The 17149-nt window shown below is 48.4% G+C and overlaps 2 protein-coding genes across 3 annotated transcripts in view; one reads left to right on the top strand and one right to left on the bottom strand.

Annotated features, from left to right (window-relative positions):
* Positions 1-1065: 1065 nt before the first annotated feature.
* SDCBP2 (syndecan binding protein 2) lies at positions 1066-16523 on the top strand. Of its 2 annotated transcripts, none has more exons than XM_083619097.1 (9): positions 1066-1200; positions 3832-3900; positions 4884-5004; positions 6101-6210; positions 7957-8118; positions 8981-9156; positions 10251-10422; positions 12400-12491; positions 14019-16523. In XM_083619097.1, the coding sequence occupies exons 2-9, from the start codon at positions 3847-3849 to the stop codon at positions 14071-14073; spliced, it is 942 nt and encodes a 313-aa protein (XP_083475223.1). In that variant the 5' UTR covers positions 1066-1200; positions 3832-3846; the 3' UTR covers positions 14074-16523. The 2 variants fall into 2 exon arrangements, with proteins under 2 accessions (XP_083475223.1, XP_083475222.1); XM_083619096.1 differs by lacking the exon at positions 1066-1200 and adding an exon at positions 2806-3474 and having other exon boundaries at positions 3519-3900.
* SNPH (syntaphilin) overlaps positions 2216-17149 on the bottom strand; it is a 70717-nt gene continuing 55783 nt past the window's right edge. Inside the window, exon 7 of the mRNA XM_083618757.1 lies at positions 2216-2503. The gene's annotated coding sequence lies outside the window, so the exon portion shown is untranslated. The remainder of the gene's footprint in view (positions 2504-17149) is intronic.

The raw sequence follows: 17149 nt of genomic DNA, 5'->3' as shown, positions 1-17149 counted from the left end.
GTTTCCAAGCACAATTCAAAGTGTTGGTGCTGACCTTTAAAACCCTAAACGGCCTCGGTCCAGTATACCTGAAGGAGCGTCTCCAGCCCCGTCGTTTTGCCTGCACACTGAGGTCCAGCTCCGAGGGCCTTCTGGCGGTTCCCTCCCTGCGAGAAGCCAAGTTACAGGGAACCAGGCAGAGGGCCTTCTCGGTAGTGGCACCCGCCCTGTGGAACGCCCTCCCACCAGATGTCAAAGAGAAAAACAACTACCAGTCTTGGCGGCTGCTCCCAGTCACCAGTCTAGCTGCCTCATTCTGGATTAGTTGTAGTTTCCGCGTCACCTTCAAAGGTAGCCCCACATAGAGTGCAATGCAGTAGTCCAAGCGGGAGATAACTAGAGCATGCAGCACTCTGGCGAGACAGTCCGCAGGCAGGTAGGGTCTCATCCTGTGTACCAGATGGAGCTGGTAAACAGTTGCCCTGGACACAGAATTGACCTCCGCCTCCATGGACAGCTGTGAGTCCAGAATGACTCCCAGGCTGCGCACCTGGTCCTTCAGGGGCACAGTTACTCCATTCAGGACCAGGGAGTCCTCCACACCTGCCCGCCTCCTGTCCCCGAGAAACAGTACTTCTGTCTTGTCAGGATTCAACCTCAATCTGTTAGCTGCCATCTATCCTCCAACCACCTCCAGACATTAGCAGCGCTGAAGTGATCTTCCCTGGGACACAAGCCTGGGCAGTGTGTCTGGAGGTCCTCAGCTGCCCAGGCAACAAAACCCACCCCCCTTAGCCTTGCTAATGTGTACTGAATATATTCAGCTGCAGGTTGACCATTGGAGGAAAAAAAATGAGGGGGACAGAATGGAGTTTCCTGGAAGAGGGTCTGGCTGACCAGCTGCTCCTGCTCAGGGTTCCACCCCACACTGGTGCAAATTCCACTTGCACTGGGCCGGCTGGCTGAAGTCTGTCACCTGACGTTCCTCTGCTTCATTGCAACACATGGCAGAACCAGCGCCTCTCTAATCTGCACCACCTCCACCCCTGACGTCATCCAGGTGCACTGACCTGGTTCTCTCTTCTGCCACCTGAGTTTCGCTTCCTAGTCAGCTGATGCCCCCGCCCAGCCCAGGCTGAGCCTTGGCCCTTGTTATAAAGTCAGAGGCAGGCTGGGAGCGCGCAAGCCAAGAGCAGAATTCTTGCCAGAGGCAGCAGACAGGTAAGAGTGCCGATCTGTTTTGTGTGTGGAAGGGGGAAGGGAGAGCGAAGGCATCTATTTGGATAAAATCTACGCTCCCACCTTGGATTGTAAAACCCAGACGGCTGTTTGGAAAGGCTTCTAAAGTTGCTCTGCATTTGCCACCCTGAATTTGCTTCTGATGGGAAGCAAAAAGGGTGGTTTTACTTGCTGCTCTCCAGATTTCGCTGGACTCCAATTCCCAACCTGGTCAAAGGGCAGGGACTGTACATTTGGGAGAGCCACTGATTTCCTGCTCCGGACGCTGCTTGTGGTTGCTGTTAATTAGCCGCCAGTTAGTTAATAAGCGCTCTCTTTCCAGCATTTTGTGTTCTCCTGGACTCCCTCACCAGGGACTTTCTCCTCGCAGTCCCAGGATGTTCAGCTTTTATGAACTTGTCTTAGAAGCTGATTTTGCAAACCTGCAAGGTGGCTGCCGATGTCCTGACAATATTTAATGAATTTCTTAAAGTTATTTTGGAGGAGGATTCTTGAGGACGAAAGAGGCTTTTGGACCTACTGTCTTTAAACCTTTTCGTGACATTTTGTTACGTAAGATCAAGGAGTTTACACAGGAAGATACGGAAAGGGTTCTCGTCTTGACAGTCATTAAGAAATGAATTAAGAATGAGTGGATTGGGTGTTGATATGAGAGTCGATTTGTGTATCAGAGTAGACTCACTGATATTAACAAATCTAAGTTACCCATCACCATTTTCTTCAACTCTGAGTAGGACGAGCATTGAATACGCATTGATTTTAAAGTGTTCCATTTTTATAATGTGTTGGGATATTAAGCTGCAAGACTATGTACGACAACAGAAGATATTTGGAATTATTGCAGATGCGATAAATTTGTTTACATTGTATTCTTAAAGCATTATTATTGAACATTTTGAAACCTGATGATAGTTTTACTACATTTGGTTTAACATTAAGCGATCTATTTTTTTTTTTTGTAAGTTTGTTCTCAGAATAAAGGCTCATTTTTTTAAAAAAAACACACAGAAGATTGGGCTACTCGAGTTGTAGGATTCCTTCAACAATGCAATTCTTCTTCTTTAATAAATATAGTTTTATTGATTTCCAATATATAACAATTACAAAAGAGAGACAGAAAGGTATAAAAACAAAATCCCAAAGCAATTCTTGTACTTAAGAAAACGAGAAAACTTTATCACAAATCAGAAGAAAAGAGCTATGTGGTTGGGAAGCAGAGTGCTATGTAAACTGGGGTCAGAGGTCATGGTAATCCTCATAGTTTACCTTCCCGCCGGAGCGGTACCTATTTATCTACTTGCACTGGCGTGCTTTTGAGCTGCTAGGTTGGCAGGAGCAGGGACTGAGCAACGGGAGCTCACCCCATCACGGGGATTCGAACCGCTGACCTTCTGATCGGCAAGCCCTAGGCTCTGTGGTTTAACCCACAGCGCCACCCACGTCCCAGTATATTAATAGTGAAATACAATTAAGAAGAAGTATATTTTTGGGGGAGCCCCCAAAAAAGTGGGGCCCTAAGTTATAGCTTGTTTAGCTTATACGTAAATCCGGCACTGGATATTCCCTCTTTGCCCTGGTTGTTGCAGTGATGGCATCCTGCTGGCTGGAGGGGCAGTGCTGGTGCCACCCGTGGAGAACTGCCAGGCTGCAAATCAAGTTCTTCCAAGATCTAATTTTAAAACCGCCCACCCCTGTGGCACACATGCCAAGTGGCAAAATGCAATCATTGCATTGTCCTGGAAGATCCTGCATTTTCCTATGACTAACTTTTTATGATCCGGTGATCACTCCTGTGTGTGATGCAAGTAACCTGTGATCCTGCCTCCCGTGGCATCAATTAGCCGGGCACGATAACACCTATCAAGTCATCGTCATGGGACAATCTTTTTCAAGTGATTGAGCAACTGCATTGCGTAGTTCCCAACCGTTTTTTAGAAAATAGCTGCCGCATTAATCTGCTAAGACAATTAGATGAATCTGTTAAAGGAACTTCTAGCCAGCGACAAGTGTCACTGGGTACCTTTGGGTGAAGGGCTGCCGATAAATTTTATAATGATAATTGTCCTGATTCATAGAATGGCAGTGATTGGTTTGCTTTTAATCCTTGTGTGTGTATCCAAGTTCTTTTTAAAACCTGAGGGTCAAACTAGCAGGTGTGGATTTATTCAAATCTGATTGCATATGGCTACTCAATTAATATACAGTCATACCTCGGGTTACAACTGCTTCAGGTTGCGTTTTTTCAGATTGCGGACCGCCGAAACCTGGAAGTACCGGAACGGGTTACTTCCGGGTTTCAGCAGCCGCGCATGCGCAGAAGCACTAAATTGTGCTTTGCGCATGCACAGAAGCGCAGAATCGCAACCCGCGCGTGCGCAGATGCAGGTTGCGAGTGCTGCGGGTTGCGAACGCGCATCCCACACGGATCACGTTCGCAACCCAAGCGTCCACTGTGTTTTTTAAATTAAAAAATCAGTGACTGTTCCCCCCACAAAGTGACAGTACCTCCCCAAAAGTAGAACATTGAGGAAACACTGATGTTCTCCTGCGTATTCAGGAACCCAGAGCTGTAGCCTCACCTTGGCATCTTCCTCTGTGTGCTTCACCCCCCAGAAAGAAGCAGCAAACATGGCGACGTTGTACCCATCTCTCGAGGACATGAAAGTGGACCACGTTCTGAAGGTGAGAGACCAGTCGGTCCTTCCCTTGGGCTTCCTGTTGCCCTTTCGTTTTTTGTTTTTATTATGTGTTATGTGTTTTGATTTTGCATTTCTATGCTGTAAACCACCCTGAGATCCCTGGATGAAGGGCGGCAAAACAAACAAAGCAAACACACCAGGCTGACATCAATTCTGCTGCCTTTTCGCCACATCTGCCTTATTGCAGGGCAGATTCAAGGGTAAACCATACATGGAACGAGTCTGCCCCTGCGGCTTGATGGAGGTAGAAACTGTCTCTCATGCCTTGTTACGCTGCCGTTTCTACGGAGATATACCATTGGTATTCATCACTCCTGTTATACAAAAATCTCCAAATGGGTCCAAACTTCAATGTCTAAAACTCCTGGTAGAGGACAAGGATCTAGAGATCACGCCAAGGGTGGCCAAATTCTGTGCAATTGTCATAAAACTCAGGGAACAAGCTGTACTACCAAAATGAGTAAGATTTTAAATGACAATTTTAGGTTATATTTTAATGATCAAGATTTAGTATATATTTTTAACTGCTGCTATATCTGAATTTTCTCTGTTATACCCATTGCAATTCAATGTATTCCTGTTGTGTTTTATGATTTCTCTGATATTGTAAGTGAGCCGGAACTGGTCTGTGACCGTAATAATAAAATTCACTCACGCCTTTTTGCCACCCACTGAAGACCTTCCCTTTCCAACAAGCCTTTTAAATGCAGGTCCTGACACTGTTGTTCCTATAAACGAGATTGTTCTTAATTGCTTGTGTCTTTAATCGGCCAATTGCTTCGAGGTGTTTCCTAGGAAAGGATTCCTTTATGGAAGCAAATAAACGGCATCAACACGGGACCTTCATGCATCGGCTCAGTCCAAGTTCAAATCGCTCCTCCTGGAAAGCAGGATCTTTGGGGTCCGGTGGGGAGGAGAAGACCCTGGAGATGCCAACCTAATCACTTGCCCTTCTTGCCTCCGCAGGCCCAGGCAGATGCAGCCCCCAAGGCGCCAGCCTCCATCCCTGCTCCGCTCCCTGCCCTCGTTGTGCCATCAGCTCCTCCAGCTTCTCCCGCAGAGAAGGCCGAGCCGCCCAAGCCAGCAGGTAACACAATCCAGAGGTGACAAAAAGCCTTCAGTGGCACCAGAGGCTCGCAATGCAAGCTTCAACAGTGCTGAGATGTCACGTAGCTTTGTGGCTTAGGGTCCTCGTATCTACGGGACCGCCTCTCCTGGTCTGCCCCGCAGAGGACCTTAAGGTCCATGAATAACCATAGTTTAGAGGTCCCTAAAGAAGTCAGACTATCCTCCACCAGGGCCAGGGCCTTTTCAGTGATGGCTCCGACCTGGTGGAATGCTCTGTCCCATGAGACCAGGGCCCTGCAGGATTTAACCTCCTTGCATCAGGCCTGGAAGACAGAGCTATTCCACCTGGCCTTTAATTTGAATTCAGCCTGATCTTTTATTTCCCTTTTCTTCCCCTTTTATGAAGATCACCCGCTCTGAGACCCCACAAATAATTCTCCCCTGGCCCAAGTAGGACCAATTCAGCCAGCTAGCCCTTGAGATTATCTAATTGATTTTTTATTTTTATTGTTATTCATGTTTTTATACTGTATTTTATGCTGCTTTTATAATTAAGTGTTTTAAATTGTTTTTAGCTGCCCTGAGCCCGGTTTTTGAGCCAGGAAGGGCGGGATATAAATAAAAATATATTATTATTATTATTATGTAGAGAGAGATTGTAGAGTTGGAGGAGGTTCAGAAAACGGGATGGACCTCTAAGAACAGTTACAGTGTCTGGGAGTTTTTAGCTTGCAGAAAAGGCGAGGAAAAGAAGACATGATAGAAGGTTTACAAAATCATGCAGGGCATGGAGAAAGGGGAGAGAGAGGAAAGCTTTCCTTCCTCTCTCATAACGCTAGAATTCATGGGAAGCGGAACGTTGGAAGATTCAGGTCTGATAAAAGAAACTCACACCGCACAGAATCGAACTATGGACCTCACTCCCACAGGAGGCGGTGATTAGACGGAGGGCTAGCCCTTATTGTCAACATGTGCAAACACATCATGAGATCTAGAGACTTGATTTTTGTGGGTTTTTTGCATTCTCCGCAGCTGATGCACGAGATAACGCGCAGAGTGCATTATTGTGCAGCTTACGCTCTGAATTCACTTCTCCCTCTTTCTTTCCTCTCCAGCCCTGCCAGTTTTGTACCCGAACCTCACGGACTTAAATGATTACATGGGCCTCTCCCTCTCCAGTGAGGAGGTCCAAAAGAACCTGGGACTTGCCCCGGCAGGCGGAAACGTAAGCATTTCTGAGGGTCATCTGCAACAGCTTTTCATTTGTCGGTTGCATTTGCAGAATCCCTGTATGCAGGGGCATTCTGCCAGGACCTGCCTATCTCTAACTCTTGGATAAATCTGCTGTCCAGCGCGTTTCCCCTGGGCCAAACTCTGTGGAAAACGACCTAGGCAGAGGTGCAGAGTTGCAGCAGTTGCCTTCCGTGTGAGAAGAAGTAAAAAGTCCAGAGACTGTTTCTTCTATCTCTAAAAGCGTTTATTTACAGCCATAAATCAGTCCACAAAAACCATCACAACTTGGAGACATTCTCTCAGTGCCGGAGCACAAAAGACACGCTCTGTGTATCTCAGCGTCTCAGCCTAAACTAAAAGCACCGTATTTTTTACTCTATAAGGCTCAATTTTTCCCTCCTAAAAAGTAAGGGGAAATGTGTGTGCGTCTTATGGAGTGAATGCAGGCTGCGCAGCTATCCCAGAAGCCAGAACAGCAAGAGGGATTGCTGCTTTCACTGTGCAGCGATCCCTCTTGCTGCTCTGGCTTCTGAGATGCAGAATATTTTTTTTCTTGTTTTCCTCCTCCAAAAACTAGGTGCGTCTTATGGTCTGGTGCGTCTTATAGAGCGAAAAATACGGTAACTCACAGACAAAGAACTGTGACGCACAGCTTACACGTGGTAGCTCCTCCCAGATACAGGACACCACTGGAGGTTAACCCTATAACCACCATACTCCACACTAACTCTGGGGTGGAGAACCTTCTCCACCAAAGGGCCACACCCCCCCTCTGTGTAACCTTGCCAGGGCCACATGCCAAGGGTGGGTGGGAACAGAGTGAAAAGTGAGTGGAGCAATGAATGGGAATCATAGCAGTGTTGCATAGTGGTTAGAGTGTTGGCCTAGGACCAGGGAGACCTGGGTTCAAATCCCTGCTCCGTCCTGAAACTCATTGGGTGACCTTTAACGGTGGCCTCAGATCCTGGTGGTTCCTTGATTTCCCACCATGACATTATCTTGCTGAGTCAGTCGGAGGAAGATAGAAAGCTGCCTTCTGCTGAGTCTGGACCGCTGGTCCACTTAGCTCAGTATTGTCTACTCGGATTGGCAGCAGCTCTCCAGGTTTTCAGAGATCCCCAACCCTATGGGGAGATGCTGGGAATTAAACAAGGGCCTTTCTGCATGCAAAGTGGGTGCTCTAACCACTGAGCCATGCTGCTTTTCTAGGAATGCAAATTTGTACAGTGACCCAGTGAAAGGCTGTTCTGGAACTAGGATAGCCAGGTCAGGAGCACTGCAGACCCTGAGATTTCAGTGACCTAGAAGTGACCTTTGGTGATTCTCCTTCTGTGCTACCTCCCACCGCTGAGCCTTGGAGATGGAGGTTAATTGGGAGATGGGAGGAGGATAGACGCCCGAGCTAAAGCTTGCAGGATTCACACATTGAATGGATATTCAAGCCCTCTGCCTGCCACCAGGAGGCAGGCAGGCCAACCTGGAGATTTCAGGATACCCTGGACTTCAGGAAACTTTATCAGGAGTGTCCCTACCACATAGGACAGGCTTCCTCAACTTCGGCCCTCCAGATGTTTTTTGGCCTACAACTCCCATGATCCCTAGCTAGCAGGACCAGTGGTCAGGGATGATGGGAATTGTAGTCTCAAAACATAATGTGGAGAATGAACCAGCCGCATTATCCAGTGTGTGCGTGGGTGAAAATTAAATTGACTGTTCCACAACTTGGGTTCTTTGGCAGGCTGTGACCTCAGCACCCTCCGCATCAGGCTTGGTGGTTGCCCCCGTGACGGGAAGCGACCTGGGGATTCGTCGGGCGGAGATCAAGCCCGGCTTGCGGGAGGTTCACCTCTGCAAAGACGAGCGCGGGAAGACGGGACTGAAGCTGAGGAACATTGATAAGGTGAGTTCTGAGGTTAGGACTTTCCGAGGCAGGAAGAACCAGAGAGTGTTACTGGATGAAGCCAAAGGCCCATCTAATCCAGCCTTGCGGTTTTTACAGTGGCCGTGTCTGGGTCAGCGTTCTTTGTTGTTGTTTAGTCGTTTAGTCGTGTCCGCCTCTTCGTGACCCCTGGACCAGAGCACGCCAGGCACTCCTGTCTTCCACTGCCTCCTGCAGTTTGGTCAAACTCCTGCTGGTAGCTTCGAGAACACTGTCCCACCATCTCGTCCTCTGTCGTCCCCTTCTCCTTGGCCCTCCATCTTTCCCAACATCAGGGTCTTTTCCAGGGAGTCTTCTCTTCTCATGAGGTGGCCAAGACTGCCTTGAGACAGTCTTTAAACCTCTTTTGTTGACCACCAGCATTACACTTTCCCTTTTTAAGTTCGGAATAGAGTAGTTGCTTTGGAAGACATTCATCTGGCATCCACACAACATGACCAGTCCAATGAAGTTGATGTTGAAGAATCATTGCTTCAACACTGGTAATCTTTGCTTCTTCCAGTACACTGATATTAGTTCGCCTGTCTTCCCAAGTGATATGTAAGATTTTACGGAGACACCATTGATGGAATCTTTTGAGGGGTTGGAGATGGCGTTGATAAATGGTCCATGTTTATGATGCCAACCAGCCCAGCTATTGGGCTCCCAGGCCATCAACTCCCTCCCCTTCTGAGATGTGTGGGACTGGCTTCCTCCAAATCCCATCTCACCTGCTGCCCAGGGACGCCTACCTCTGGGCTCTAGGCGGATGTGGCTCTTTCCTTGCTGGTCTCCTTTTCGAAATCAAGTATGTCGGTTTTCACCAGCCCAATGTCTTCTGCAGGGGTTGTTTGTGCAGCTGGTCAAGGCCAACTCCCCGGCTTCTCTGGTGGGCCTGCGCTTTGGAGATCAGATCCTGCAGATCGACGGGAAGGATTGCGCAGGCTGGAACACAGACAAGGCTAAGCGGGCGCTGAAGAAGGCCTCTCCGGAGAAAATCGTCATGGTGGTCCGGGACAGGTGAGGAGCAGGAAGTGGCTGTGGTTATCTGAGCCGTTTTATCACCCCGAAGGGCTGCCTTTCCTAAGAACCATAGAACTGCCTGCAATATTAAGGATGCTCATAAAATGCAAGTTGCAGGCGCTTCTCCTCTGCTTGCCTTTTCAGGAATACCATACTTTTCCATCCATAAGATGAGGATTTTTAATTAAAAATTAGCTTTAAAATTATCCCTTGTCTTATACATGGGTAGGGACCCGGGTGGCGCTGTGGGTTAAACCACAGAACCTAGGACTTGCTGATCAGAAGGTCGGCGGTTCGAATCCCCATGACGGGGTGAGCTCCATTGCTCGGTCCCTGCTCCTGTCAACCTAGCAGTTCGAAAGCACGTCAGAGTGCAAGTAGATAAATAGGTACCGCTCCAGTGGGAAGGTAAACGGCATTTCCGTGCGCTGCTCTGGTTCGCCAGAAGCAGATTAGTCATGCTGGCCACATGACCCAGAAGCTGTATGCCGGCTCCCTCTGCCAGTAAAGCGAGAAGAGCACCGCAACCCCAGAGTCGGCCACGACTGGACCTAATGGTCAGGGGTCCCTTTAACTTTACCTTATACATGGGTAGTGCAGAGGTGGGTTGGGCGATTGGTCGCAGTGGCAAGCAGGAGATTCTTAGCAGTGATATTGCAGGTGATTGGTGGCTGTGAGAAGGGCTGCAGGTGATTGGCTGCCGCTACGGCAATGTCTTCAGCGACATGTGCAATTGTCAGTGGCGGGTGAGCGGTTTTCGGCAATCAACAACTCTGGGCAATCCTCCCCATTTTCTTGATTTGGAGTTCCCCAAAATAGGGGGCGTCTTATAGATGGAAAAATACGGTATATCTAAAAATATAGGAAAGGGGTTGAAAATAAAACCCACCCATATCCTAATGGCTTCCAGGCTCAAAGGCCTGGTTTCCCAAGCTCTGGTTTTCTGGAGACTGGAAAGGGCTAAGCCGGTGTATGCTCTTTCCCCCGGCAACTCAGTCCGAAAGGTGGGGGTGCAAAGCGTAAAATGATAATTGTATTTATGGTGTGATGCGCTATTACACGACTTTAACATTATAATCTTTGCTCGGTAGGCCTTTCCAGCGCACGGTGACAATGCACAAGGACAGCATGGGCCACATGGGCTTCATTGTCAAGAAAGGACAAGTCAACTCGCTGGCCAAAGGCAGCTCTGCGGCTCGGAACGGGCTCCTCATCAACCATTACATCTGTGAAGTGAACGGGCAGAATGTCATTGGCCTGAGGGTAAGGACTCTTGTGTGAAAGGGGCAGTGGAGCAAAGGATGCTGCAGAGAGCTCTGTGGAGCCACGCAAATTTCGGGCTGTGTTCAAATCCTTAAAAGCTGGAAACTTGCTTTTAAAAAACCAAAACAACTCAATCAAAAAATCCAAGCTGTCTTCTGCACCCAGTCCCCAAATCCAGATGTAGCCATGCCCATTCCTCTCAGTGCTCTACTGTGACTGTGTCAATATTATTACGTTTATTTGCAAGTCCTCTGTTATGCGCAGCATCTAGCATTCTTTGGGCACATAGACAGGTCCACACCTTCTGCCTGGTTTTGTTTGGAACTGATGGGTCAGAGGCGGTTTGGAGGAGAGATTTCAAGAGCAGGGAGAAAGCGGTGGCTGGCATAAAATAGTCCTTTTCTGGGGGGTGTCCAGGCATGTGGGGCAGCAAGAAAGAGGGGGTCCATTTAGAGCAAGCGTAGGAAATCTCTGGCACAGGTTCCAGTCTGCCTCGCAAAGCTTTCCACACCCCAGCCACACTTAGAGCAGAGCTTTCCAAACTTTTCACGTTGGTGGCACACTTTTGAGACATGCATCATTTTGCGACACGGTAATTCAGTTTTGCATCATTTCATGACACAGTCATTCAGTTTTACTATCGAACTGGAGGTTAAACTAACCCCTTTCCAGCCCCAGGAAAAGCGCAGGGAGAATGTGTGCGGTGTAGCTACACACTGCAGCTGACACACTAACGTGCCACGACACACAGTTTGGAAAGCTCTGACGTGGGGTGTGCTGTCGATTCTTCCCTTTGACGTTGGGTCGCCCGACATCATGGTGACATCGGGTGATTGACAGGTGGGCAGGTTGAGCCTGCCTGATTGTCAGAAGTGGCCTCTGGGAGTTCATGGGGAGAGAGAGAGAGATGGGAATCTGGCCCACCAGCTAGATCCTGTCCCCCCTCCCAATTTGAGGTACTTGGGGACATTCTGGATGGGCAAGGCTTAGTGGAGTTTGGGTGGCACAGGACAGAACATACTGGGCTATGAGGGGAGAAAGGTAAAAGGGGGGGCAAGCATGGATAGCTCAGTGGGTAGAGCGTGAGACTCTTAAATTCAGGGTTGTGGGTTCAATCACCACGTTGGGCCAAAAAGATTCCTGCATTGCAGGGGGTTGGACTAGATGACCCTCGTGGGTCCTTCCCAACTTTCCAATTCTACGATTCAAGATCCTCCTTCAAATAGTGTTGGGATCTCCTGGCTTTGCTCTCTTTCCCCCAGGCAGCTGTCAGGGGCCCCAGACAACAGGGGGGCACAAAAAAATGTCGTTTTTTAATGGGTGCAGGAGGGGGGGGGCTCCCTTGTGCAATTCAGTAAAGTGGCAGCTCGCCCCATCTTTGTTTTTTGTTTTTTTCCAATTTTTTAAATTGATTTTCCCAAAAAAATTAAACAAACAAACAAGCATACATCTTAATTGTACTTAATCCAATCTTAGTAACATTGTTAAGTGACTTCCTCAAATCCCCCTGGCTGAATTTCAGTGTATATCATTGTAACAGTTTTCCAAAACCAATTTTCTCATAAAATTAACTTAATCACTTAACATCTTTCTTTCTTTTCATTTATCTTTAAACATGTTATTCTCTAACATTACATATTTAAATCGTAAGCCTATCTGGTATTTGCAAGTTTTTCCAGTTAAGTTATCTTAGCATATTTAGTTAAATATTCTTTAAATTTCATCCATTCTTCCTGGTACTCCTCCTCCTCCTTCTGGTTGCGGACTCTTCCAGTCAGGTCGGCTAGCTCTGAAAAGTCCATCATCTTCATCTGCCATTCCTCCACTGTTGGGACTTCTTGTGTTTTCCAATTCTTAACTAACAAAATTCTAGCTGCAGTTGTGGCATACAAAAACAGTCTAACATCTTTCTTGGGCAATTCCAAACCTGTTATTCCATCTTTGAGCAACCTTCTTCTTGAACTCTTCCTTCTCAAGGACAAGGAGATCACAGAGGTCCTCACCAACTCTGGCAACATCATCACTCTGACCATTGTCCCTGCCGTGATCTACGAACACATGGTCAAAAAGTGAGTAGCCTAGGGTTGGGGGTGGTGGTGGTGAGCAGAACGGCTAAGTGAGGGAGCTGAGAAATGGCCACCCAATCCGTAGCTCACCCCAGCTGGGAACTCGCTGCCACAGAGATGAAGAACCTGTGGCTTTAGATCTTGAGAACATCAGAAGGGTTTGCTGGACCAGACCCATCAAGTCCAGCATCCTGTTCTCACAGTGGTCAACCCAATACCTTTGGGAAACTAGGAAGCAGGACATGGGCACAAGAGCATCTCCCTCCTCCTGTGGTTTTCCAGCCACTGGCATTCAGAAGCGTTGCTGCCTCTGTCTGTGGAGTCTGAGCCAAACCATAATGGCCAGTAGCAACTGATAGCCCTCTCCCCCTCCATGAACTTGCCCAACCCTTTTTTAAAGCCATCCAAGTTGATGGCTTCTTCCTGTGGGTGGGAGTTCCATAGTCTAATCATGCACCACATGAAGAATTGCTTTATCTGCTCTGAATGTTCCGGGACATTGTTGGAGTCCAAGCTTCCATCATCTCTGAACGTTGGCCACCATGGCTGGGGTTTGATGTGAGTTGGAGTCCAGCAACCTCCAGGGGGCCACAGATTCCCCCAGTCCTGTGCTAGACAAGTCACATAAGCTCCCAGTCTCTGTTGTCTACCTTGAACATAAATATAAGAACACAAGGAGAGCCCAGACCAAGGGTCAATGTAGTCCAGCATTCTGTTCCCAACAGCAGTCAGCCAGAGGCCTTTGGAAAGTTCAGAAGCAGGGCCTGAAGGCAACACTCATCCATTTTTGACCCTTAGCAAATGGCATTCCGAGACAGACTGCCTCTGAACCTGGAGGCTCCATTTATATAGAATGGCTGAAGGGCCCAACCACCATGAATTTGTCTGTTCTTCTTTTAAGAGTCACCTAAGGCAGGGACGCAGGTGGTGCTGTGGGTTAAACCACAGAGCCTAGGGCTTGCTGATCAGAAGGTCAGCGGTTCGAATCCCCACGATGGGGTGAGCTCCCGTTGCTCGGTCCCTTCTCCTGCCAACCTAGCAGTTCAAAAGCACATCAAAGTGCAAGTAGATAAATAGGTACCGCTCCAGTGGAAAGGTAAACGGCGTTTCCGTGCGCTGCTCTGATTCGCCAGAAGCGGCTTAGTCATGCTGGCCACATGACCCGGAAGCTGTACGCCGGCTCCCTCGGCCAATAAAGCGAGATGAGCACCGCAACCCCAGAGCCGGCCACGACTGGACCTAATGGTCAGGGGTCCCTTTACCTTTACCTTTTAAGGTCATGGCAGGCACCATATCAGTGGCAGGAAGCAATGCAATCTAATAATGTGTTAAGAAAAGTAATGCTTCCTTCTGGCTCTCCCTAGTCAGTTTAACTAAGTGACTTCAACTTCTAGTATTACTGGGGTGGGAGAGGAGGAAAAAACTTTTGTGGCCTTAGCTGTAAAGCTGAATTTTGCAGAGAGTATTTTGACCTCTTTTAAAGGCCTCTTGCAACACCCGGGCTGATTCCTGTTCCTTCTGTCTCCTAAGGCTTTCAAGTGGGCTGGCGAAATCTTCCATGGACCGTTCAGTTCCTGATGTTTAAAATTGCTCAAGACTTTCTACCGCCTCTCTCTTCCGGGATGAAATACACCACAGATGACTCCTCCAGAACCCTTTCAGTCTCACTGGAGAATACTCAAGAGGTGCAGAAAGATTAATCAGTTCCTTGAAGCTTTCAGTTATTCTTTAAGGACTGTGAGGACTCCAGAGATTTGATGGGGACATAGTGGAGTTTATTGCATTCCTGGGTGATTCTTATCTCCATGAGGACATGAAGCAGCTGATTCTCTGATCTTCATAGCTTAAATGTAAACCGAAGAAACCCAACCTGCCCTTCTGCTGCCTATTCAGACAACCAAATCAGACCTGGGTGCCTCCTATTTAGCAGAATAGCCAGCCTCGGGCTTGCATAGCTTTAACACCAGAACCACTGTGGTCCAGCAATGTGTTCCAAATTTACAAGGCAAACAGCCTGACTCTCTTAGGGAAACACTAGCCTGTGTTAAGTGATGCCAACGGTGCGCTCTTGTTTAAGCACATTGGACATGATTGCAGGGCCACCTCGATCGGTGCCAGAATGAAAGAGTGCCTGCTTTGAATGCCATGTCAGAAAGAGAGCAGGGATATAAATGCACTAAAGTCATTCCTTTGCAGGGATTTGAGCATGTACTGGAAATTAAGGTTTGCACAATTAAAGTAGATTAAAGTGCTCTGCTGCAACAAATCCACTTAAGAAAGGACTGGTTGTGATTAACAGAGCGATGGGGCAATGCACTGAAAAAAGTGTGAGATGAATTGGTGATCAATGGGAAGCAAACCATTGTTGTTGTACAGCTTCTCTGCAATCAAAGCAGAACAAATAAAGGCTGGATGTGGTGAAATTTCTGTGTAAGCTTGGGCCAAGCCTGTTGGGATGAACACTCCATGAACAGGCAATCTAAAGGAGATCAAAATCAATATAGGCAGTGCCTGGCACAACCAGAGCCCACAGTTCACCTAAGCTAACATACTTTGAATGAATCCTAGGAGCTAGCAGGCCGGTAGCTGGCCAGTGGTCCACCGGTGGATTTCAGTCTTAGCTTCCACCCATCCTTTGAGTCTTGGCTGTGTACAGAAGGAGGGTTTGCTACCTCCGAATGCCCCTGTGCCTTTTGTTGCATGTTTGCTGCAGGATATTGAGCAATGATAGTTGCTCATGGGCATAGCTGTCAACTTACAGATTTGAAAATAAGGGACCAGCAGCCTCGAAAATAAGGGATCAGCAGCCAAAATAAGGGATTTTGCTTAGCTTATACAGACATCTGCCACTGATGGAGCCATGTTGCTTTTGCTGTGAGTGACTGTGTTTTGCAGGGGGTTGGACTAGATGATCCTAAGGGTCTACATCTCCAACCAAAGAAGAGGGGCAGACAAAACTGATGAACGACGTCCAGATGGCAAAGCTTACAGGCAGAATTAGAAACCAGGAAGAGGACCTCTTTAATAAAGAATGGGGAACGTTTATAATTTATTTGAAAAGCTATTGTAAAGAGTTACGTACATTGGTAGGATTGACAGAAAACTTGTAGTAAAAATTTGAACTATGGATGGACAAATGATTTATAAAAATAGAGTTATGAAAGGGATCCAGAGGGGGAAATCACTACATTAAGATGCTGCACTGGTTGGAGGGGATGCTAAGCAGTACATCGGGGCTGCCATCGTCCTGGCACGAGGAGTTCCATTGGCCCTTCCCCGCTCAAGAGAGAGGGAGGGAGGGAGGGAGGGAGACTCTCGCCCACGCCACCCCCGAGCCCAGCATGAGGCGGTTGTGGCGCCGCGGCGGCCGCTGAAGCACCACCCTTCTGCGTCCCTCCCCACCCCCTCCTCTTTCTCCTCCCTCAGGCCTCCTCCTCAGCCGCTGCCGCCGCCGCCGCCGCCTCCAGCTTCCCCTGGCAGTGCGGCGGAAGTCTCGCAAGAAAGGGGCTGCCTGCCCGCCCGCCGTCACCCGTCTCCTCATGACGCACCCCTGAGGGGGAAAAGGGAGAGACCGAGACGCGGCAGCTCGTGCGCACCCTGTCTCGAGGCGGAGGACCCCAAGCTGCTGCTTCTCTCTTGAGCTGGGCGAGCACGAAACCCAGGAAATTTAAGGGACATCATCAATAAGGGACAGCAGGGGGACACAGCGCTGGGATAAGGGAGTTTCCCACCAAATAAGGGACGGTTGACAGCTATGCTCATGGGGCAACTTGGCCCTTGGTTTGGTTCTGCTGCCCCTGTGCAGAGTAAGCCATTGTGGAAGCGAACTCTGGCTCCTTCTCCCCCTCCCGGTTTCAGCCTAGACCAATCATGGAAAGCAAGACGCCTTTGGAGACCGAAACGACATTTTATTACAGCCACCAAACAGACGAAGGTTACAGGACAGTGGAAATCAAAACCCAAGAAGAGTATACAGCTTTTAAGTTCTGTATTTAAAAATATATTATATAGATTTTTTTCTTCTTCTCTTTCAAATATAGTCATACATTTATTTCTCGGCAGAGCTTTGGATAGTCTAACAGATGTGTACACATATCCACAAGTACATCACACGGGCGGCTTTCCTCGCAGCGCACCACCAGCCATGTTTGCCACCCTTTCACCAAAATCCACTCGTTCGCGCGCTCCTTCCCTACCCAAATACTTCACGTTACAGTTAAAACAGAGGCAAAACCTACCTCCCACTGGCTAGCTCATTTGGAAAATCTGCCTTCTATGTTTTGCCTAACCCTTGCCCCTTTCTGTCACCCAAGCAAACCGAGGGTTATCATAGATTCCGGCGTCTAAGACGACTTTTTAACCCCGGAAAAGAGGTTAAAAAGTTGGGGGGTCGTCTTATACGCTGGGTACTACCTCCGAGGCAGCAGCGGGTGGCGGGCTCCGCGTTGCGCCCGACGGCTTCCTCCTGCCCAGCGTATAAGGCTGGGCTTATAAGACGAAACCCCAACTTGGCAGTGCCAGTTTGGTCGTCTTATACGCCCAGTCGCCTAATACGCCGGAATCTACGGTATTCAATCTACCCTCGACTCTTTCAAATCCTTGCGGCGGCCGAATATCATGGGCTGTTTGTTTGCCACAAGCGCAGGCACAGATTCTGCGGC

This window comes from Podarcis filfolensis (genome assembly GCF_964270895.1).
Source record: "Podarcis filfolensis genome assembly, chromosome: 6".
In the NCBI taxonomy this organism is placed as follows: domain Eukaryota; kingdom Metazoa; phylum Chordata; class Lepidosauria; order Squamata; family Lacertidae; genus Podarcis; species Podarcis filfolensis.
The sequence above is the reverse complement of the archived record's forward strand: the minus strand, read 5'-3'. Positions and strand labels throughout refer to the sequence as shown.

Bases quoted from the DNA above. Each gene is read 5' to 3' on its own strand.
- SDCBP2 (XM_083619097.1), top strand. From the start codon at position 3,847: ATGGCGACGTTGTACCCATCTCTCGAGGACATGAAAGTGGACCACGTT. The intron at 9,157-10,250 runs GTGAGGAGCAGG...TTTGCTCGGTAG, and splicing joins GTCATGGTGGTCCGGGACAG to GCCTTTCCAGCGCACGGTGA. The intron at 12,492-14,018 runs GTGAGTAGCCTA...CTGTCTCCTAAG, and splicing joins TACGAACACATGGTCAAAAA to GCTTTCAAGTGGGCTGGCGA.